The sequence below is a fragment of the Eriocheir sinensis genome, chromosome 29 (assembly GCF_024679095.1).
Source record: "Eriocheir sinensis breed Jianghai 21 chromosome 29, ASM2467909v1, whole genome shotgun sequence".
Taxonomy (NCBI): Eukaryota; Metazoa; Arthropoda; class Malacostraca; order Decapoda; family Varunidae; genus Eriocheir; species Eriocheir sinensis.
In genome coordinates, this window is record NC_066537.1 from 15,238,256 (window position 1) to 15,260,336 (window position 22,081).

The 22,081-nt window shown below is 44.0% G+C and overlaps 2 protein-coding genes across 4 annotated transcripts; both read right to left on the minus strand.

Moving 5' to 3' along the window:
• Positions 1–4,994: 4,994 nt before the first annotated feature.
• LOC127005125 (uncharacterized) lies at positions 4,995–8,079 on the minus strand. Of its 2 annotated transcripts, none has more exons than XM_050873718.1 (4): positions 7,919–8,079; positions 7,145–7,305; positions 6,544–6,609; positions 4,995–5,876 (listed from the first exon to the last, which is right to left on the minus strand). In XM_050873718.1, the coding sequence occupies exons 1-4, from the start codon at positions 7,934–7,936 to the stop codon at positions 5,606–5,608; spliced, it is 516 nt and encodes a 171-aa protein (XP_050729675.1). In that variant the 5' UTR covers positions 7,937–8,079; the 3' UTR covers positions 4,995–5,605. The 2 variants fall into 2 exon arrangements, with proteins under 2 accessions (XP_050729675.1, XP_050729676.1); XM_050873719.1 differs by having other exon boundaries at positions 7,912–7,966.
• A 1,512-nt stretch (positions 8,080–9,591) lies between these two features.
• Positions 9,592–20,390, minus strand: LOC127005124 (uncharacterized). 2 transcript variants are annotated; one of them, XM_050873717.1, is made up of 8 exons: positions 20,334–20,390; positions 18,698–18,884; positions 17,598–17,744; positions 15,162–15,353; positions 13,398–13,547; positions 12,112–12,354; positions 11,391–11,476; positions 9,592–10,757 (listed from the first exon to the last, which is right to left on the minus strand). In XM_050873717.1, the coding sequence occupies exons 2-7, from the start codon at positions 18,849–18,851 to the stop codon at positions 11,409–11,411; spliced, it is 954 nt and encodes a 317-aa protein (XP_050729674.1). In that variant the 5' UTR covers positions 18,852–18,884; positions 20,334–20,390; the 3' UTR covers positions 9,592–10,757; positions 11,391–11,408. The 2 variants fall into 2 exon arrangements, with proteins under 2 accessions (XP_050729674.1, XP_050729672.1); XM_050873715.1 differs by lacking the exons at positions 13,398–13,547; positions 20,334–20,390.
• Between the last annotated feature and the right edge of the window lie 1,691 nt (positions 20,391–22,081).

Below are 22,081 nucleotides of genomic sequence, written 5' to 3' on the forward strand. Positions count from 1 at the left end.
ATACTCCATACGAGGGCGGACGAGGCCCCTGTATATGGATAGCAACTGTGCGGGGAAGAAGAACTGGCGGAGACGGCACAGAACGCCCAACCTCGAGGAAGCTGATTTAGTGAGAGAAGAGATATGAAGTTTCCAGTTAAAATTTTGAGTTAAAGGTGGACCGAGGATATTTAGTGTTGAAGATGGTGACAGCTGGGTGTTGTTGAAGAATAGGGGATAGGTATTTGGAAGATTGTGTCGAGTTGATAGGTGGAGAAATTGGGGTTTTGAGGCATTGAAGGACACAAGGTTCCTTTTACCTCAATCGGAAATGATAGCAAGGTCTGAGGTTAAGCGGTTAAGGCCCCCCCAAGGCAGGGACTCCGAGGCATTGATTGTAAGGGTGTGACGAGATGGTGGTGGATAACAAGTGGATGAGGGGTGGATAACGAATGAATAAGGGATAACGAGAGAATATCACGCGGATGATATATGGATAACAATTGGATCACGAGTGAATAACTAGTGGATGATAAGTAGATAACGAAACGAGTAGGTAACGAGAGAGAAACATGTGAATAATAAGTCATATATCACGGCAGCTACCATAAATAAGATAAATAAGATGCGCCACTATAGTCTGTTCAGAGCATGAAGTCGGTTCAGGGTGGAGCTGGTATCGTCGTTTACCTCTAGCCATGCTGCCAAATCAGTCTTCGTACATGCGTCTTTCTCTTATTTCCCATCCATGTGCTATTTGAAAGTGATATTTTATATATTGTATATATAGTACAGGAAGCTACATAGTACAATGAGTGTCGATGTTTAGGATTATAACAACGATTTGTATAAATTCTATGACATGTGGCAGCGATTTTTTCCCATGTTGCCACGTTTTGGTGGTGGTGATGGTGGTGGTGGTCGGCGTGTCACCTTAGGTCCCTCCCCCGGGTCGAGAGGGAGAGAGAGGGAGAGAGAGAGAGATAAACAGGTGGGTAGGTAGGGAGACGGTGCTAATCTGATAATTGGCGGTCGAACTGGAAGAGCCGCATTCATGGGAATTCAAGAATCTGCCACACATTGGACCGACTTCATGCTCTGAACAGACTATAACAGGCTGGGGGCGCTCAAGAGGACCCTCAAAAAGCCTACCGGCGCGGGTAAAAAAAAAAAAAAAAATAAGTAAATTACCAAACAAATGGATAACAAGTAGATTAACATGTACATTACTCAATACCAGGCGGCGAGAGGCAGACACACAGCTTTCAATGATATCAAGAAGCCTGGGCCGTGAGCGTATAGGGTTTGAAGTAAAAATGGGTCGCTGTAATAAAAGATTGAAGAGCACCGCGGCTGACTCCTCACCGCCTCGCCTCGGCACTTCTTCGCTATAATCCGGCCCAGCGCCTCTTGACAAAGCCAATATTCACAATATTCAGCAGCTTTGGTCATATCCTTCTTTTAGTTTTTTAGTCTTTTATTATAAGACGTTCTCGAAGTTTTTTCTTCTATACACAATAAAACATGCAATCATTTACATTTTCTAACGGGGACATTGATATCTAGGAAATTTTTACACACCTTGGTAGCCTAATTCAGAACAACAGTGGGTCTCACCAGGAAGTCTGATCGCGAATGGGCTTGGCCCACGGACCACGGTGTAATGGACTCGCTCAGCACGTGTATGGCGTTATCAATACCAGTGCAGAAAGACAAAGATCCGAATCCTCAAGTCGCTTGTGCTCCCTGCCGTACTGTGTGTGAGACTTGACCCGACTTGATGAGGCGGATTGATGCCTTTGGCAATAAGTGTCTTCGCATAATCATAGTCCGTCAACGCCGACTCCGGCTACATGGGAGGCGCCACGCCACCCAGAAGCCGACCCTGCACACCGGGTTGTCTCTATGAGAGACAGTCCTGTGTCTGGGGGAGGTCAAGGCCCACAGAGCTCGTGGCTTGAGCTGGTCGATGGATCCTGCCAGGGAAGGTGGTTTTCACGGAGACTTGCTCGGAGGGCCCCCTGGGGGGGACGTCCTAGGGTGGGCGAGGCGGGGTGCCCCCAGCGTATGCCCTCATTGATTGACTGATTGATCATCATCGTCATTATCACGATTACTGTATTATTATTGATATTCCTTTTTATTATTATTACTTATTATGTATCTACTTATTTACTTATTACTATTATTATAAAGCATGTGACACGCCGTCTCTAAGCCCGTGTAGGGGGAGGGAGAGGGGGGTAACTCCAAAGAAATAAATAATATTTCACTGTACAGCAATCGGTGGGCGGCTCGTTCTCGGTATTTCCCATTGTTTGTAGAGCGGGTCCAACAGTGACGTACAGGCACAGTCCAGGCCAGGCCAGTAGCGGGCGTGGGTTGCAGCTTGGACGACCCTCCACTTATTTCCCTTCCCGGCGCGGCTGAAGGCACGCGTGGGGGGCTGCAGCCCCGCTTGTTGTGCTGGCGGACCAATCACAAGCCGCGACGTGCTGGCCAGGGCCTTGTTAAGAGGAGCCACAACTGACAACAACAGCGCTGGGACGTGCGGGGAAGGTAAACACGAGACGATTTTATTATACTTATTCTTTTTTTTTTTGGGGGGGGGGGGGTCATAACTGGAGGGGGAAGGAGAGGAAGGTGACGTGACTCGCGGCTACAATAACTTCATAACTGATTACTCCTTTGACCTTTATTGTGGGGTGAATGGGGGAGTTAAACACACAGACGCCTAATTTTTTAATCGTCGTATTAGTATATTTATTAACAGTTATGTGACTAGTTTGGCTTTTTAACTCCATTTTTGGAACGGAGTTTCACAGTAGTCAAATAGTACAGTAGTAAGTAGTAGTAGTAATAGTAGTTAAGTCGACATATTACAAACTCAAAGAAAGCGATATAAATAGATCAACAAAACCATCTAACCGCGCCTTGAAAAACGGGCCATAAAAGACAAATCATCCACGTTATTGTTGATGAAGACTCATACGACGTTTAAAACTTCAGGCGTGAGGCTTTTACGGGGAACTTAGGGGAGGAAGAATGATGGAGCTCCTCGGGTGGATGACTGGGGAGGGGAAAGGGGGAATGAGGGAAAAGGGAATGGAGGAATGAGAGAAAACGGAATGGGGGAATGAGAGAAAACGGAATGGAGGAATGAGAGAAAACGGAATGGGGGAATGAGAGAGAAGGGAATGGAGGAATGAGAGAAAAGGGAATGGGAAGTGAAGCTTATTTCCCTAAGGTGGACGTGAAATGAGGTCAGACGGAGCTAATTTGTGGGCTTTTTTTCTGTCTTTTTCTCTTTTTTCTTTTGCTTTGTTTTTATTCCCTATCTTTTCCTTAATTTCTTCTTTTTCTTTTTTTTCTTTTTTCTTTTCCTTTTTCCCTTGAGCTGATTCCTTTTTGTTTTGTTTTTCTTTTTGTCTTTTTCTAACTTTTTTTCAGTTCTTTATATTTCTTTTTTTCTTTTCCTTTTTTTCCCCTTGAGCTGCACCCTTTTGTTGACTGTTGACTCTTTTTCTTTTCTGTTATTTCAGTTTTTCTCTATTTCTTTTCCTCTTTTTTCTTTCTCCTTTTTCTTTTCTTTTTTTCCCTTGAGCTGCCTCCTTTTGTTGACTGTTTACTTTTTTTCTTTTTCTTCGCTCTTATTTCAGTTTTTCTCTTTTCCTCTTTTTCTTTTTCATTTTTTTTTTCCCTTGAGCTGCCTCCTTTTGTTGACTGTTTACTTTTTTTCTTTTTCTTCGCTCTTATTTCACTTTTTCTCTTTTCCTCTTTTTCTTTTTCATTTTTTCTTTTTTTCCCTTGAGCTGCCTCCTTTGCCTTAAAAAAAAAAAAAAGGAGTGTTTTAGTAGAGGCAGAGTCCTTGCGTATTAGAAGTTATGAAAGTGTTCCATCATATTATCATCGTGGTTCACATTTACTTAAAGGTCACCTGAGTCCGGCTTTGTGGAAGGTTCAGGGTCAGAATACTATACAAAAGGTCTGTCATATTTTATTCAAGTTACCACTGAACAATCTAATGCTACGGAGATGAGGACCGAGGCCACGCGCAGCTATTGCAAATGCTTACTTTAAAAAAATGTAGTCTGGCTTTGTGGAAGGTGAAGGGTTGGGCGCTACTGAAAGATGTCATACGTTATTCAAGTTACAACAGAAAAATGTAGTCTGTCTTTGTAGAAGGTGAAGGGTTGGAAAGCTGCGTAAAGGTCTGTCATACGTTATTCAAGTTACAACAGAAAAATGTAGTCTGTCTTTGTAGAAGGTGAAGGGTTGGGATGCTACGTAAAGGTCTGTCATACGTTATTCAAGGTACCACAGAAAAATATAGTCATTCTTTGTAGAAGGTGAAGGGTTGGGATGCTACGTAAAGGTCTGCCGTATGTTCTTCAAGTTACCACAGAACAGGCTAATGCTACGGAATGGGGAGCTTTAGCGTATGGCTCCTTAAAAACAACAACAACAAAATGTGTATCAAGACACCCCTACACCCGAAATTGACCTCTCTTTTGGCTACTCTTTACTTCGTCTTTTATAGGAGCAGTGGTTAGCGGGCTTTTTTTCCTACACTTTATTTTTGTTGCCCTTGAGCTGCTTCCTTTGTTGTAAAAAAAACTAATAAAAACAGCAGCCTTGCATGTGTCGAGTTTATGATCGCGCTGTTCAGCAAACGTTGTCTCCATGGATGACGTGTGTGTTTTGCATCAGTTTTCTATGTAAACAACCCTACCCCTACCCAGCGATCCCCTTTGGCAGGTGGGCAGATGGGCAAATTTACAGGTCATTACATTTCCCAAAGAGACAGGAGGAAAAGCAGGGAGGTAAACAGTGCAGCTCTATAATTACATGATTGGATGATGAATTATGTTTGTGTGTATGTGTGTGTGTGTGTGTGTGTGTGTGTGTGTGTGTGTGTGTGTGTGTGTCGGCCTTTTTCGTCAAGCAGCAATGGCAGTATATTTCATCGACCACTGTCTTGCTCATAACAGGGAGGTAACTAATGAGGACAACACTTTGCTAATGTAAGGTTCTTTTATTTTAAACGTATGTCTTCGAAAAGCTGCATATTTTTCATCGGACAATGGGACAGGCGTAGAAATCATTGATCATTGTGTTTTGTGCAGTAACAGCAGCGAGTTGGAACACTTGTCGCGTTTATTCCTGAGGCTGCTGGTCATCACCTTTCAGGAACTAAAAAAATTGCCGCACCGGGATGGGCTAAAGCGCCTTTATGTGTATCCGTTGGAAAGTCGTAGCTTGCGTTGTGACCTTACCGATAATAAAGTTACTGTTAATAGATTGATTTTAATAAAAGATGATTTAGGACACATATATCAGTGGGTAAACTAAGATCAGTAGGTCAATACTGGTGTTAAGTAAGGAGAAGGGCAGACTTGGTTCACAATAAAGGTAGTGAAAGAATGGAACAGACTCACCACTCAGGTTGTCGTTGAACAAAAGATTGAAACTTCGAAAGATGGACCACACCCATGGACTGGTGAGCGAGAAGGTCGGTTAACAGTATCTTTGGTTGTATTATTTAACTGTCGGAAGACGTCAGCCAATCACGTTTTTCCCCACCATCACTGCTGGGACTGTCCGGAACGGCTCCATCCTGCAGGACTTATAAGTGAAGCCCTGTTGGTGAGCAGTTGGCTTCGGCTTCACGGGGGTCCAGAACCTCCGCCATCGCGTCTTCGTCTACGGCGGGGGTGGCGAGGCACAGTGGTAACAGAGAGCCGCAGATTTTGTCGGGAAGCTTCACTGGCCCTGTTCCTGAGCTCGAGCACAATTTTCGCAGCAACTCACAAATCTCGCTCTGGCATTGGTTTTGTGCACCATCCTTGGCCGCATCACCTCCCGCCGGGCCCTTCCCTGCAGGAGGCTGGCCGGGTCTGCGTCACCAGGCACCGGCAAAATTGAACCCTTGTGTTTGTCATCTGAACGTGTCATAACTATAAATATGTACAAGGAGATCATCCTTCAAAAGATGAACCCTTGTGTTAGTCATGTAAAGGTTCCATAACTCTATAAGATCATCCTTCAAAAGATGAACCCTTGTGTTAGCCATGTAAAGGTTCCATAACTCTATAAGATCATCCTTCAAAAGATGAACCCTTGTGTTAGCCATGTAAAGGTTCCATAACTCTATAAGATCATCCTTCAAAAGATGAACCCTTGTGTTAGTCATGTAAAGGTTCCATAACTCTATAAGATCATCCTTCAAAAGATGAACCCTTGTGTTAGCCATGTAAAGGTTCCATAACTCTATAAGATCATCCCTCAAAAGATGAACCCTTGTGTTAGTCATGTACACGTGTTGTAGCTCTATATATGTACAAAGACCGTCCCTCAAACACAACCAACTTTTTTAACAGAAAAGGAGGCAGCTCAAGGGCAAAAATAAATAAAAACAAAAAATCCCACTAGCGCTGCTCCTGTAAAAGAAAATTGAGAAGAGTGGCCAAAAGAGAGGTCCGTTTCGGATGTAGGTTTGTTTCACCATGCATGTTAGGCGCCTCTCCCTTGACTCCTCCGCCCAGATGAATACAAACTCAATACCTGGGGTCATTTCGAGGTCGATGGATCAGTCCAGGAGGCTGGACGGGCTTGTTGTCGTCTGGTCCCCTTGGAATTCAACCTTCATGTTAGACACTTCACGTATTTCATCTTTCATATATAAAGCACATCCATTAAACACATGGATTTCGTTTACAGCTTCCCTCTTCTCTTTATGTCCGCTGCCTTGTGTCTCAAGTCCATATTCCTAAACAATCATATATACAACCTATTACACCCACACCTTATACCCCCTTTATATAAATACATACTTATACACGTATACTTCCCTCTTATACACCCTTATCATACACCTACACTTGAACACCCACATTTGATAGCGCTTTCGTAGAGATTACGTTAGCATTCCCATGGGTAGTTTTACGAGCCTAATGATAGTTTGACAAGGCTTCTACACCATGGAAGTGGAAAAACACTCATGAGAACCCGACTCATCTCTTTACGTTTGTCTACTATGGTAGCGGTGAGTAGGGGGCTTTTTTCTGCACTCTTTGTTGCCCTTGTAAAAAAAAAATGTGGCCTATGGAAATATTTGTTAAGAGAGACGAAAGTGTCCGAGAATACGAGCTTGAATCAGCCTCACCTCTTCTCTGCCAGCTGTCTCCTCAAGCGTTCAACAGGTGCGTGCGGGACGTAAGCAGCGGCTGTCTCCACCACCAGCCCCGCCGCCAGCACCGCCAGCAGGAGGCGAAGGGGCAGCATCGTGCTCGTCCTCGCGGCGTTACTTGGCATCACTTTCGTCGCCTGTGGAGGGTCGGGTTGTTACTGGTGTGTGTGTGTGTGTGTGTGTGTGTGTGTAGCTGGAAGGAAGGAAGGAAGGAAAGTGATGAAGATGGTGATTTTGTTTTTTTCAGATTGTTGTGTTCAGCTGGAAGGAAGGAAGGAAGGTAAGCAATGAAGATGGTAGTTTTATCTCATGTTATTTTGTACCCTGCTGGAAGGAAGGAAGGAATATAGTGAAGATGGTAATTTAGTCTTGCCAGCGTGTTGTGTGTCCAACTGAAAGAAAGAAAGAAAGGAAGGAGGCAAAGATGATGGTTTAGTCTTATCAGGTTATGTCCACCCGGAAGGAAGGAAGGAAGGTAGGCAGTAAAATGATGATCTAGTCCTGTAAGTTTGTGTGTCCACTTTTAAGGAAGAAAGGAAGGCAGTAAAGATGATGGTCCAGTCTTAACGGCTTGTTGTGTGTGTTCTTGTGTCCAGCTGGGAGAACGAAAAAGTTCCCCCGTTCGGAGTTACTTAGGTGTGTGAGAGAACCATTAGATCAACCCTTCGTGGGATTTAAGAAGAAGAGATAGAAAGAGAAAGAGATAGATAGCTATAGAGTAAGACGTCCAAAAAAGTCTATACCACTCACCTTCAGTCCAGCCGTCATCAGAGACAAGACCAGACTAACCTAAGGCAAAACCGTTCCCCGATTGTTTCCGTGGATTTTTTTTCATCAAGAGAAACAGCTCAAGGGCACTAAAACAAATTGGTATAAAAAAAGCCCGCGTGACGTGACGGGGAGGCAATGTTGAAGCTAAACACACACACACACTGCTCAGCTTTTATACCAGAGTGCTGAACATTACTCAAGGGAGAGGAGCTTGGGAAGTTGTATATCGCTGCATCAAAAAAATAATAATAATAATAGTAATTGCTTGGGTTTCACATGAGACTACTATGAAAACTGAAAACATATGACGGAATACATGAAAAGTTGTTAAAGATGCATGGAAATATGTTTAAAAGGAAGATGAATGGAAACTGCCGTGAAAGATACAGATCCTGGTGAAGGAGAGTGAAAACTAGGGCGCCTCAGGGTGGGTTTTGCCTCCTACCATGTTCTTGGTTTATATTAACGATTATGTCGGAAGAAGTCAGCGATTCTGTGAACATTTTTCCTAGTGATGCAAAAACTCATGAAGAAAGCATGAAGCGATGACAGCTACAGAGAAGTGAAGTAAGATTTGGCCGAGCTATACGGGTACAGCTGAATCCAGACCTGGGAGATGGGCAAACAGCAACGGGCATAGGGTGGTATTCTCGGACGCTCCCTCCTCTCACAACAAATATTTCCAAATTCCATAAAGGTTATAAGAAAGGTTCCCATGAGTGTTTTTTCACGTTCATGGTACAGGAGCTTTGTCATATTACCACCGGGGTCATAAATCTACCCATGGAAATACCCGCAACTCCTACGAAAGCCTTATCAAATGTGGGTGTGTGAGCCCTGAAACGTTTAAGAATATGGCCCTTAATCCCTAGAGTGCGTTGTTATGAAAATGGGAGTGAGTGAACGGAGACTTCGATGGAACTGTAAGGTGGTAATGAAAACAAATGATAAAGTAAATGAGGAAAAAGACTTAGGAGCAACGTTGCCAGATTGTCGTACTCAGCCTTTTATAATTACCAACTTCCGACCCCAAATATGTCTCCTGGTCCCCAATAACGAGATTCATTGATATTTATCGGTACAATAGTTAATTCCTGATGTTTCTTGGCAATAGTTATGCGTCAGAAACTGGTAAATATTATGCTTTGAGGGCAACGGTGCTTAGGAGGGATTAAACAAGGCAACGCATCACCAGAAAAACATACAAACTTGGTAACGCGAGCGTGGCATTCAGCGACATTGGTGAGGAAGTATTAAAGGGATCTGTTGTGTGTGCAATGCGATCCTTGGTTATGCAGCTGTGGTATGGTCACCGTAAAGAAAGAAACACATCAGGAAACTTGGGAGGATTCAAAGAGCTGCAGCTAGATTGGTGCCAAGCCTAGAGCAACTATCGTATAAGGAAGGCAGTAAAGATGATGGCCTAGACTTATCGGCTTCTTGTGTGTGTTATCTCATGTGTCCAGCTGGGAGAACGACAAAGTGTCCCCGTTCGGAGTTATTGATGTGTGCGAGAGAACCATTAGATGAACCCTTCGTGGGATTTAAGAAGAATAGAAAGAAAGAGAAAGAGATAGATAGATATAGAGAAAGACGTCCAATAAAGAGGGGTTGGAGAAATTGAACCTAAATTGGAAGACAGAAGAGGGAGATGAGACTTCGCTATGTTTTAATCAGTTACTGGATTACAAAATATATACAGGGAGGACCTTTTGGTTACAGACAAAGGAAGAACACATAGTCATGAGTACAATTTATGGAACTCTAGGTACGGAATAAAAACATTAAGAAGTTTAGTTTCCTATATAGAAGTATTAATGCTTCGAACGAAATTGAAGTGGAGGAACATCCACGACTTTAAGGCTTATTTGAGGAAAAGTAAATATGAAGACAGGCCAAAATGAGATCAACTCAAATCCTCTCTATTAAAGCTTAGTAAAACTAGAGATACAACCACAACAAAAATGAACAATTTACGATCTTTTAGGCTATTTCTGTTCAAGTGGTCCTAATGATAACGAGAATAGCAATAACAATAATAGTAATAATAATAATAATAGCAACAACAACAACAACAATAATAATAATAATAATAATAATAATAATAATAATAATAATAATAATAATAATAATAATACGAATATGAAGAATATAATTTATTTTATTTTTTCACAATATTATGCATGTTGATGAAGCATAACTATTGCAGTAAAGTTAACAGAGGCTTATATTTTACAACAAGGGAGGGAACTGCAGGATGAAACTAAGATTGTAAAAAAGTCTTCTACAATCTACAGCACTGCTCCCGCAAACAGAGGATGGGAGATGATCCTAAGAAGAGGATCAGATTCGGTTTAAGATAAAATACAAATAAATGAAGGCTGTTCTAAAGTTTACTTGCAAAAGGATGAAAGATTGAAAATACTGGTCACCTCTTGCGTGTGAAATTTGGACAACACAGGGATGAGCCGGAGTAGATAGTCGTGAGAGTGGTGGAGGTATTCAGTTAGCAGGTCCAGAAGAACAGTTTGCGGTTAAGTTTAGGAGGTAGAAGACACTCAGTGATAGGAGGGGAGCTGATGAGACGAGAAGCCTTTGACTCTACACAAGTAATAGTGGTGGTGGTAGTAGTAGTAGTAGTACTAGTTGTTGTTGTTGTTGTTGCTGTTGTACTAGGTGGAGGAGGAGGATAGGAGAAGTAATAAAAAGTAATTGTAATAGTGTAATATCCTCCAGTCGGTGTTGGGGTCAGCCAGTGAACGTTTTCCTTCTTGAGTGGGTTGTTGCTTGTTCTCTCATTGGCTGACGAAATGCCCTCCTGAAAAAGAAAAAAAACATCATTGTTATTATTATTATTATTATTATTATTATTATTATTATTATTATTATTATTATTATTATTATTATTATTATTATCATTATTATTATTATTGTTTTCATTATCATCGTCATTGAAGGCTAGTTTAGTTAGCTATCAGGTAGTTCAGTTAGCTAGCGGGTAGTTTAGTTAGCTAGCGGGTAGTTTAGTTAGCTTGCGGGTAGTTTAGTTAGCTAGCGGGTAGTTCAGTTAGCTAGCGGGTAGTTTAGTTAGCTAGCGGGTAGTTTAGTTAGCTAGCGGGTAGTTTAGTTAGCTAGCGGGTAGTTTAGTTAGCTAGCGGGTAGTTCAGTTAGCTAGCGGGTAGTTTAGTTAGCTAGCGGGTAGTTTAGTTAGCAGGCGCCGACTGGGAGCCCTGTACCCAGAGGCAACTGATTCAGTCAGGCGCGTCCCTCCACTCTGTCAAGATGCTCTACACGCACCCGTAACTGCCTGTACTCGTTTTCACTAGAATAGAGCCCACTTAAGAGACGTTTGATTCCGTCGTCCCTCAAGTACATACACACAACCTACAGTCAACATAATTACTACTATCAATAACAATAATGCCATTTAATCTTGCTGCTATCTTCCCACCTGATTTTGATTCTCCTACTACAGTTGCTGCTGCTGCTGCTGCTGCTGCTGGTCCTGCTGCTCGGCCACCACTCCTCCTGCTCCATCTGTGTGTAGGTAAGGGGAGGGGGTGATGAAAAGGTGAAAAAATACACATTATATATAAACACTACTACTACTACTACTACTACTACTACTACCACTACTACTACTACTACCACTACTACTACTACCACTACTACTACTACTACTACTACTACTACTACTACTACTACTACTACTACTACTACTACTACTACTACTACTACTACTACCACCACAAAAAGCACCACCACCACTACTATTTAAACGACAAAAAAACTAAGATAATTACTGACATCATATCCTAAACGTACCACATTATCTCCCTCACATCCCCTCTTACTCCCCATCCCTCCTACTCCCCCTCCCTCACTCATCCACAAACACACTCACACAAACTCACTCACCTATCCTATATTATCTCCCTCCCTTCCTCCTCCCCACCTCATACCCCTCCCTCCATCACTCCTTCCCTCACACACACTCACTCACCCTTACTCACTCAATCACACATCCATACAGCCTCACTCACTCACTCACTCACATTAATATTATATCCCTTCCTTCCCCCTCCTTCTCTTACCCCTTCCTCACTCACTCACTCCTCACCCACTCACTCACTCACTCCGTCCATTCATCTCTCCCTCTCTCCTTCACTCACCGCATCTCCCAACATACGAGACTCTGATGCTGATCCTCTCCCGGCAGGCCACCAGGTTCATGATGCATCTGTTGTAGTAGGTCTTCGCGTCACTACCACACACGGGGTTGTATTCGCGGTCACAGTTGTTGGGGCAGGAGCCTCGGGAGTTCGGGAAGATGCTGGGGGTGTCACGAGGCGGGACCAAGCCGGGGATACGCCTTGTGGGAGTGTCGACTGGGAACTGTCCTTGCTGGGGGACGGCTGGGGATTGGGGTAAAGGGGAAGGTTAGTGATGGTGATGGTAGTAGTAGTAGTAGTAGTGGTAGTAGTAGTAGTAGCAGTAGTAGTAGCAGTAATAGTAGTAGTAGTAGTAGTAGTAGTAGTACCAGTAGTAGTAGCAGTAATAGTAGCAGAAGTAGTCAAAGGAGCGGTATTTAAAAACCCTATATAACATACCCAACACATTCTCAACAACAACACTTTCACCTCTAACCTAACATTTCACTACCTAACTATCTAACCCAAACTCTATGATCTCACCCTAAGTCTCTCGTTATCCACTCCTAAGGTCACGAGATGTCTTCTTTTTAGCAGACTCTTCATATTAATATCATCCTTCACATTCACTCTTCACATTCATTCTTCACACTTATTCAGCAGACATCAACTATCTATCTATCTATCTATCTATTACCCTCTATATATCTATCTCCCTCCATATCTATCTCTAGACCTTTTTTTTTACGTCTTTGCTTATGGCGCCGGTAGGCTCTCTTGGTGGGGCCTGATGGTCGGTCCCAGCCTGTTATGGCGCAGGCAAGTGTTTATAGTGGCGCCATCTTGCTTGGATCATGCTGCCCCCCCGGAGCTCATCTTTGATCCTCTTTTTAGAGATAGAATCAAGAGTTCAAGTTAACAGGTGGTTTTCAGGCCAGCATGTGGCTCGTCTAAGCCACTCGGCGGTGACTGAAAAATCCCAGCTTGAGGCGGCGGGCGGGACGCGAACGCGCTTCCTCCTGAACGTCGTGCCAGCACGCTAACCACTCAGCCACCGCCACTGCAGAGTTTCTTCAAGGATTTGTCCTTCACATTTAACCCTCACATTTATCCCTCACATAATATAAGAACGTAAGAGCACGTAAGGAATCTGCAAGAGGCCGGATGGCCTATACAAGGCAGCTCCTGTAATCCTAACCCCACCGTACCTCACTATCCATGAATTTACCCAACCTCTTGTTGAATGTTTCTATGGTATTGGCACCATTAGGGCCGAAAGAAGGAGCGTTAACGTAGGGGACACTCACAGCACTCCCCCTGGCTGGCGGTGGTGAGGCTCGGGTCGTTGCAGGCGGTGGAATCCAAGACGCACTGGTTACTGTAAGTCTGTCCGTCTGTGCCGCAAACGGGGTTGTAGACGGCAGGGCACAACACGGGGCACGAGGCGGCCTGGGGGACTGCACGAGGGGGGGAGAGGAGAAAATCAGAATGAACATGAGAAAACGAGATGCTGAATAATGAGGGGAAGGATGAAGGGAGAATGGGAGACTAGATGAAGATTAATTGAAGAATAAAATGTGAAGAATGAAGAGGAATGATAAAAATGGGAGAATATGACGCTGGTTGAAATTCAGAGCTACAAGAGGGGAGAGGAAGGATACAGGAGAAGAGAATGTTGGATGAAAATGGGAGAATGAGTTTGGAACAAGGTCAGGAGAATTGCGAAAGGGAAGAAGGAAAACATTAAAACAAGAGGATGGAAACTCAAATAGAGGAAGAGCTGCAAGAGGTGAGAGGGAGGATAAAATTGAGAGAATGAAAGGGTGATGGCTGGAGGAGGGTTAGGTCAGTCTAGTTGGAGGAGTATACCATAAAATTCTCCGGTTTTCTTTCTTATCTATCTTTTGGAGGGACACACACACACACACACACACACACACACACACACACACACACACACACACACACACACACACACCTGTTTATCATACCTACCTACCTGTCTTTCTCCTCTCCCATTCACACTCTCTTATCTTCTTGGTTTTGACGAATCTAAAGACGACCACTTCAGCTCCTACAGTGGTCATTCTCTTCACCCCGCATGCCACACTCCCTCCAGGACACCTTTCACAGCACCAGCCTCCCTCTCACCTGCCTCCCCCCTCACAGTAACATAATCCATTTCCTCCCTGTTCCCCTTATCGACCATATCCTTCATCTGTTCCCTTTTTGATCCCTTTCTCCTTCCCTCCCTGTTTTCCTTGTATAAGCCCCTTCATTCACCCATTCCCTTCTTGTTCCTTTTAGCCCTACATTCATTTCTTCTCATTCCATTTCAGTCAGGATGAATTGCCTCGTCTCAATTATGCCTGTGTTTTGCTGTTCTCGTTTTTATATCATATGTTATAGTTACTGATTCGTCCTGCCCCTGTCTCACGTCTGGCATACTTAACTGGGTTTCTCTCTCTCTCTCTCTCTCTCTCTCTCTCTCTCTCTCTCTCTCTCTCTCTCTCTCTCTCTCTCTCTCTCTCTCTCTCTCTCTCTCGTTAGTGTAATCCTCCTTATTAACGGCTCATGCTCTGCTAATTCCAGCTCTCCACTAATGTTCTTACACACACACACACACACACACACACACACACACACACACTTCCTCCACTCCTTCATCCTCCATACCTTTCCCTTTCCTTCCCTTTCCTCCTTATCTCCCTCCCTCCCTCTTCTCCATTCCTGTATTTTTCTCCCTCTCCTCCCTTTTTTTATCCCTTCCTCCCTCATTCCTTTACCTTTCCCTCCCTTTCCTTCTTACCTCCATTCCTCTCTCTCCTCCCTTCTTCAGTCCCTCCCTTGCCTCCTTCCTCAATCCCTCCCTCTCCTCCATTCTTATACCATTCCTCCCTCTCATCCATTCCTCTATCACACAAGAACAAGAAAAAAATTAAGAAAAAGAAGTATAAGCGTGTAATGATATCAAGTAGTCGTAGTAGTAGTAGTAGTAGTAGTAGTAGTAGTAGTAGTAGTAGCAATAGGAGAAGTAGTAGCAGATAAAACACAACCACCGCCTCCCTTACCACACTCCCCCTCGTACTGGACGGTGAGGCTGAGGGCGCGGTTCTTGCAGGAGACGGCTTGGAGGATGCACAGGTTGGCGTAAGTCTTCCCGTCACTCCCACACACGGGGTCGTAGACGGCGCGGCACAGGGTGGGGCACTGCGATGGGTATACTCCATTTTGCACCCCTCTGCCTCCACCGACACCGGGCACTGGGGGAGAGAGGAGGGACATATTCTTAAACATTTCAGCACCCAAGCACACACGCACACATTTGGCACAGTTTTCGTAGTAGTTTTAGGCGTTTCCGAGGGTAGTTTAATGATCCTGGTGGTAGTTTGACCCTTCTTCTGTACCACGAACCTCATTTGGCAGTTTTCGTAGGAGTTTTAGGCGTTTCCGAGGGTAGTTTAATGATCCTGGTGGTAGTTTGACCCTTCTTCTGTACCATGAAGCTCAATTGGCACAGTTTTCATGGGAGTTTTAGGTGTTTCCGAGGGTAGTTTAATGATCCTGGTGGTAGTTTGACCCTTCTTCTGTACCATGAAGCTCAATTGGCACAGTTTTCATGGGAGTTTTAGGTGTTTCCGAGGGTAGTTTAATGATCCTGGTGGTAGTTTGACCCTACTTCTGTACCACGAACCTCATTTGACACAGTTTTCGTAGTAGTTTTAGGCGTTTCCGAGGGTAGTTTAATGATCCTGGTGGTGGTTTGACCCTTCTTCTGTACCACGAACCTCATTTGGCACAGTTTTCGTTGGAGTTTTAGGCGTTTCCGAGGGTAGTTTAATGATCCTGGTGGTAGTTTGACCCTTCTTCTGTACCACGACACTCATTTGGCACAGTTTTCGTAGGAGTTTTAGGCGTTTCCGAGGGTAGTTTAATGATCCTGGTGGTGGTTTGACCCTTCTTCTGTACCACGAACCTCATTTGGCACAGTTTTCGTAGGAGTTTTAGGCGTTTCCGAGGGTAGTTTAATGATCCTGGTGGTGGTTTGACCCTTCTTCTGTACCACGAACCTCATTTGGCACAGTTTTCGTTATCTATCTAGGGGAGGGAAATTGGCCAAGGGAGGAAAAAGGGAAGGGTATTTGATGACGGGAAAAATTGGTCCAGGGAAGAATTGGCAAGAAAATTTGACAAGGGAGAAATTGAAGAGAGCCATTTGACAGGGGAGAAATTTTTTATAAACGAAGGAATTGGGGAGGAATTTTAGTCAAGGGAGGAATTAGGGAAGGAACATTTGAGAGGGTAGAAATTTTGATAAAGTTTTAGGTGTTTCCGAGGGTAGTTTAATGATCCTGGTGGTAGTTTGACCCTTCTTCTGTACCATGAAGCTATTGAAACACTCACGAGGACCCGATTGATGTCACTTTTAGCCTTTGGAAGTAGTTGATGCGAGTGGAGGAAGCGTCTGAGATTACCAAGCCAGAGTGAGCGAAGGTTGGTTTTAGGTGTGTAATCTCAGACACTCTTGGTTCTAATTACAAACATTTTCAAAGGTCATACATAGTTAGTCGGTGGGAAGGAAGAAGGAGAGGTAGTACTGATGAAGAAGCAGGCTTATCACGAGGAAGAAGAAGAGAAAGAAAACCTGTGACTCGAACTCGAGCAACGAGAGAAAAAAGAATCCATGGTGCGTAAGTGCAGAAAGAAATTTAAGGGGGCCTAAGGAACGGGAGAAAGGATAGACGAACATATGAGCAGAAGGAAAAGAGGTACTGAGGTGAGAGTTAGCAGAAAGAGGGTTGGAAGAAGATAAAGAACAAGAGAAAGGACAGACTCGAGCATATGAGCAGAAGGGAAAGAGGTACTGAGGTGAGAGTTAGCAGAAAGAAGGTCGGAATAAGATAAAGAACAAGAGAAAGGACAGACTCGAACATATGAGCAGAAGGGAAAGAGGTACTGAGGTGAGAGTTAGCAGAAAGAAGGTCGGAATAAGATAAAGAACAAGAGAAAGGACAGACTGGAACATATGAGCAGAAGGGAAAGAGGTACTGAGGTGAGAGTTAGCAGAAAGAAGGTCGGAATAGGAGTAAGAAACGGGAGAAAGGACAGACTCGAAGATGTGAAGAAAAGGAAAAGACGTACTGAGCTGAAAGTGAACAACGAGCTGGTACTGACTGAAGGAAGTGGTGAAAACGATTGAGAGAAAAAATAAATAAAAGAAAGGAAGATGGAAAATGGAGATAGTGCATTCGAGAACTTTTACCATTGTGAGAAAGAGGAAAATCAAGCTATCCTGTCTCCTTTTTATTTATTTATTTTTTTTTTACAACAAAGGAGACAGCTCAAGGGCACAAAAAAAGGAAACAATAATAAATAAAAAGCCCGCTACTCGCTGCTCCTAAAAAAAGAATCAAAAGAGGTGGCCGAAAGAGAGGTCCTGCCCTTCCCCTGCCTTCCCCATCCCTCCCAACCCACCCAACACAAAAACACCCCATGCACCCACTCACCGCACTCCCTCGGGTAGGCCAGGGACACGTTCCTGTAGGTACACTCGTGGTACTGGAGGACGCAGAGGTTGACGTAGTTCTTGCTGTCCGTGCCGCACACCGGGAGGTAGATGCGGGGACAGCCTGGGTTGCATCGCTGCGGCACGCCTGGAAGGAGAGTTATTAGCGTGTAGGAGACTAGGATCCGCATGCTTTTTGATCCCCTTCACGCTTATCGTATCCTCGCTTTACTGCTCACGTCTTTCAGCCTATACCATCATGCGTGTCTGCTCCCATCGCCAAAGACCTCCACCTCACTCCGCCTCTCTTCCCTTAGCCCCACTGCCGATGAAACTTGCCGCATAAAAGACCATAAAGAGTCTACAAGAGGCTGGTAGTGTTGTACAAGGCATCTCCTGTGAACCTAACCCCACCTAATCCCACTATCCATGAACTCATCTAACTTCTTTTTGAATTAATGTATCGTATTGGCACCCACAGCATGACTACCAAGCCTGTTCCTGCTTCTGGGCATCACACCTCTATCCCTCCTAACTGTATATATTCTCACACCTCTCATATCCCTCCTCACACCTCTAATATCCCTCCTCACACCTCTTATATCCTAACCGTCTACTCATATGATTCATGCCTCATACCTCACACCTCTACATATGATTCATGCCTCATACCTCACACCTCTAGCTCATATCGTAACCGTCTACTCATATGATTCATGCCTCATACCTTGCACTTCTCATATCCTAACCGTCTACTCATATGATTCATGCCTCATACCTCACACCTCTCATATCGTAACCGTCTACTCATATGATTCATGCCTCATACCTTGCACTTCTCATATCCTAACCGTCTACTCATATGATTCATGCCTCATACCTTATGCTTCTCCTATCCACACCCTCTGCCTTCATACCTATGCCTCATACTAACATCTCTCATATCCTAACCGTCTCCCCTCATATCATTCATACCTCATACCCTCACACCTCGCATATCATGTCTACCCTCAGCTTATCCTGCCTACCCTTATAATGTCTATACTTTATGCCTCTGTCCCTCCTCACACCTGTTCTCGCTCGCCACCGCCCTCTCCTTACCTCTTGTCCTCACGCCCGGCGGTATGGTGTTGTAGACTACCTGGGTGCCGAACTGGGGTGTGGGCGAGGCTGTTGCTGTCACCGCCACCAGCACCGCCACCAGCACCGCCAGGAGGGGAGGAAGTGCTGTCCTTCGGGAGTTCTTCTGCGTCATCTTGGTGCTGTGTGTGTGCGTATGTCTGTTCACCTGAGAGAAAGTAAAGATGTTGGCGAGGTGGTCTTGTGTTGGGAGGGCGAAGGGAGTAGATTTGACAGGGGAGGAATTGGGGAGGGAAATTGGCCAAGGGAGGAAAAAGGGAAGGGTATTTGATGAGGGGAAAAATTGGTACAGGGAGGAAAAAGGGAAGGATTTTTGATGAGGGGAAAAATTGGTTTAGGGAAGAATTGGCAAGAAAATTTGACAAGGGAGAAATTGAAGAGAGCCATTTGACAGGGGAGAAATTTTTTATAAACGAAGGAATTGGGGAGGAATTAGGGAAGGAACATTTGAGAGGGTAGAAATTTTGATAAAGGGAAGAATTGGGAGGAAAGTTAGTCAAGGGGAGAAATGAATAGAAACATTTGACGGGGAGGAATTTGGTGAAGGAAGGAATTGGGGAGGAAAGTTAGTCAAGGGGAGAAATGAACAGAAACATTTGACAGGGGAGGAAGTTAGGTGAAGGAAGGAATTGGGGAGGAAAGTTAGTCAAGGGGAGAATTGAGAAGAGACATTTGACAGGGGAGGAAATTAGGTGAAGGAAGGGATTGGGGGGAAAGTTAGTCAAGGGGAGAATTGAGAAGAAACATTTGACAGGGGAGGAAACTCGGTTGAGAGAAATTGGGGATATTTGACAAGGGGTGAAAATTTAGTCAGGGTAGGAACTGGGGAGAAACTGAGAAGGAAGAAAAGTTGCATTAGTGAGAAATTGGGAGGAAATTTGACCCGAGGAGGCACTGGGGAGGAAATATGGTCAAGGGAGAGATTAGAGAAGAATATAATATAGATGAATTAAACATGTCTGCCATTCATTGTACACCTGATCACCAATTACCACTTCATCAATACTTAATACACTTGACGTTTGGATTCGGTTCAGAAGCGTCCACTGTAACGGAAAAAATCATGATGAAAATAATTACTGGCTGAATGAGGAGGAGGAGGAAGGTGATGATGATGATGATGAGGAGGAGGAGGAGGGTGATGATGATGGTGGTGGTGGTGGTGGTGGTAGTTAAGTGATTTAGGGCAGCCTTGGACATCTTAGCGAGGACAGATTCGACACTCCAATTAATTCAGCTTCCGACACTTTTTCTCTTTCGATTATTTAGTTTTCATTTACTCTTAACTGCTCTATTATGTATGTGTCCTCCTCCTCCTCCTCCTCCTCCTCTGGGTATCTTGTGTTTAGACTAGAGAGATGCCGTGGAAGAAAGGGCTGAATAAGAGTTAGGGGAAAACAAAAGGAAACGAGGGAGGTTTAAAGATAAGAGAGAGAGAGAGAGAGAGAGAGAGAGAGAGAGAGAGAGAGAGAGAGAGAGAGAGAGAGAGAGATCACGATACAGGTATAGGCCACTCCAAGGACGGGTGACAAACAAAACAAACACACACACACACACACACACACACACACACACACACACAGCACAACACACCCACCGGTCACTGGCAACACCGAAACACTACACTCCAACGGCCGTCCTTGCCTACCTTTTTATGCTCCGCGGCTTTCAGGATGTGACGTGGTGGTGGTGGTGGTGGTGATGGGGGGGGGAAGGGTAAAGAGGCCCAACTCCCTTCTCTCCCCCCCCCCCTTCCTCCCCTTCATTCTCTTCGTCCTCATCCCTTCCTCCCTCCCTTTCGTCCCTCCTCCATTCTGAGTTGTTTCTGTCTGCTCTTCTTCTCTTTTCTTATCCTTTATCTCATGCTCCCCTTCCTCTTCCTCCTCCTCCTCCTCCTCCTCCTCTTCCATCTCATTCATCTTGCAGCATTTTTTTTCTTTAGATTTTTCATTTTCTCTCAACTGTTTTATCTTTTGTCCTTCTCCATCTCCAGCTCCTCCAGCTCCTCCTCCTCCTCCTCCTCCTCCTCCTTTCCTCTACTCGTGGGATTCTCCTTTTTCGTGGAAATTACAAAACTGGAACTTTGTGAAAGATTAAATACACCGACAACTTCATGCACCGCTGGGAACAGATGGACAGACAGACAGACGGACAGGCAAATAGACAGGCAGACGGACAGGCAAATAGACAGGCAGACGGACAGACAGACAGACGGACAGGCAAATAGACAGGCAGACGGACAGACAGACAGACGGACAGGCAAATAGACAGGCAGACGGACAGACAGACAGACGGACAGGCAAATAGACAGGCAAATAGACAGGCAGACGGACAGACAGACAGACGGACAGGCAAATAGACAGGCAGACGGGCAGACAGACAGACGGACAGGCAAATAGACAGGCAAATAGACAGGTAGACGGACAGACAGACAGACGGACAGGCAAATAGACAGGCAAATAGACAGGCAGACGGGCAGACAGACAGACAGAGAATTGTTATTATTATTATTATTATTATTATTATTACTATTATTATTATTATTATCTTTACTATTATTAGTGTTATTATTATTATTTATATTTTCATTTTATTATCAATCATATTATTTTGTTCATTTGTTTCATTCATTTCATTAAATCGTCCACTGATGTATATTTTCAGCTTTAGGGCTGCCTGGTTCTTACAATAAACCGTTTATTATTATTATTATTATTATTATTATTATTATTATTATTATTATTATTATTATTATTATTATTATTATTATTATTATTATTATTATTATTATTATTATTATTATTACAGACAGAAGGACAGGCAAGTAGAGACAGGCAGACGGGCAGACGTACAGGCAGGCCGAGAAGATAGAAAAGTTGACTGATAGACAGACGGGCAGATAGAGAGACAGGCCTATATGTAGACAGACGGAAAAATATAGACAGATAAACAGATGGGTATGTTGTCAAATAGAGATAGACGGGCAAACAAACAGGCAGAGAGACAGACAGACAGACGGACGGATGGACGAACAGATGGATGGACGGTCTCTTTTTGTTGCCCTTGAGCCGCATCCTTTGATGTAAAAAAAAAAAAAAAAAAAAAAAAAAAAAGATGACAGACAGACAGACAAAGAGACGGAAAGTTATCTCCTCATCACCACCATTGTTATAAGCAGCGGTGATGATGATGAGGAGGAGGAGGAGGAGAAGGAGGAGGAGGACCAGATACAGCTACAGGTAAAATATAACGTCGGAGAATAGTGTAAGAAGAAACAACAACAACAACAACAACAACAACAACAACAACAACAACAACAACAACAACAAACATTCGAGCCAGGTG

Coding starts and splice junctions, on each gene's coding strand:
- LOC127005125 (XM_050873718.1), bottom strand. Junction 6,610..7,144: donor AGACAGCTGGCAGAGAAGAG/GTGAGGCTGATT, acceptor TTGAATTCCAAG/GGGACCAGACGACAACAAGC. Junction 5,877..6,543: donor CGACCTCGAAATGACCCCAG/GTATTGAGTTTG, acceptor CTGGTGACGCAG/ACCCGGCCAGCCTCCTGCAG.
- LOC127005124 (XM_050873717.1), bottom strand. CDS start 18,851: ATGACGCAGAAGAACTCCCGAAGGACAGCACTTCCTCCCCTCCTGGCG. Junction 17,745..18,697: donor GCCGGGCGTGAGGACAAGAG/GTAAGGAGAGGG, acceptor CTCTCCTTCCAG/GCGTGCCGCAGCGATGCAAC. Junction 12,355..13,397: donor CGCCAGCCAGGGGGAGTGCT/GTGAGTGTCCCC, acceptor CCCAATCCCCAG/CCGTCCCCCAGCAAGGACAG.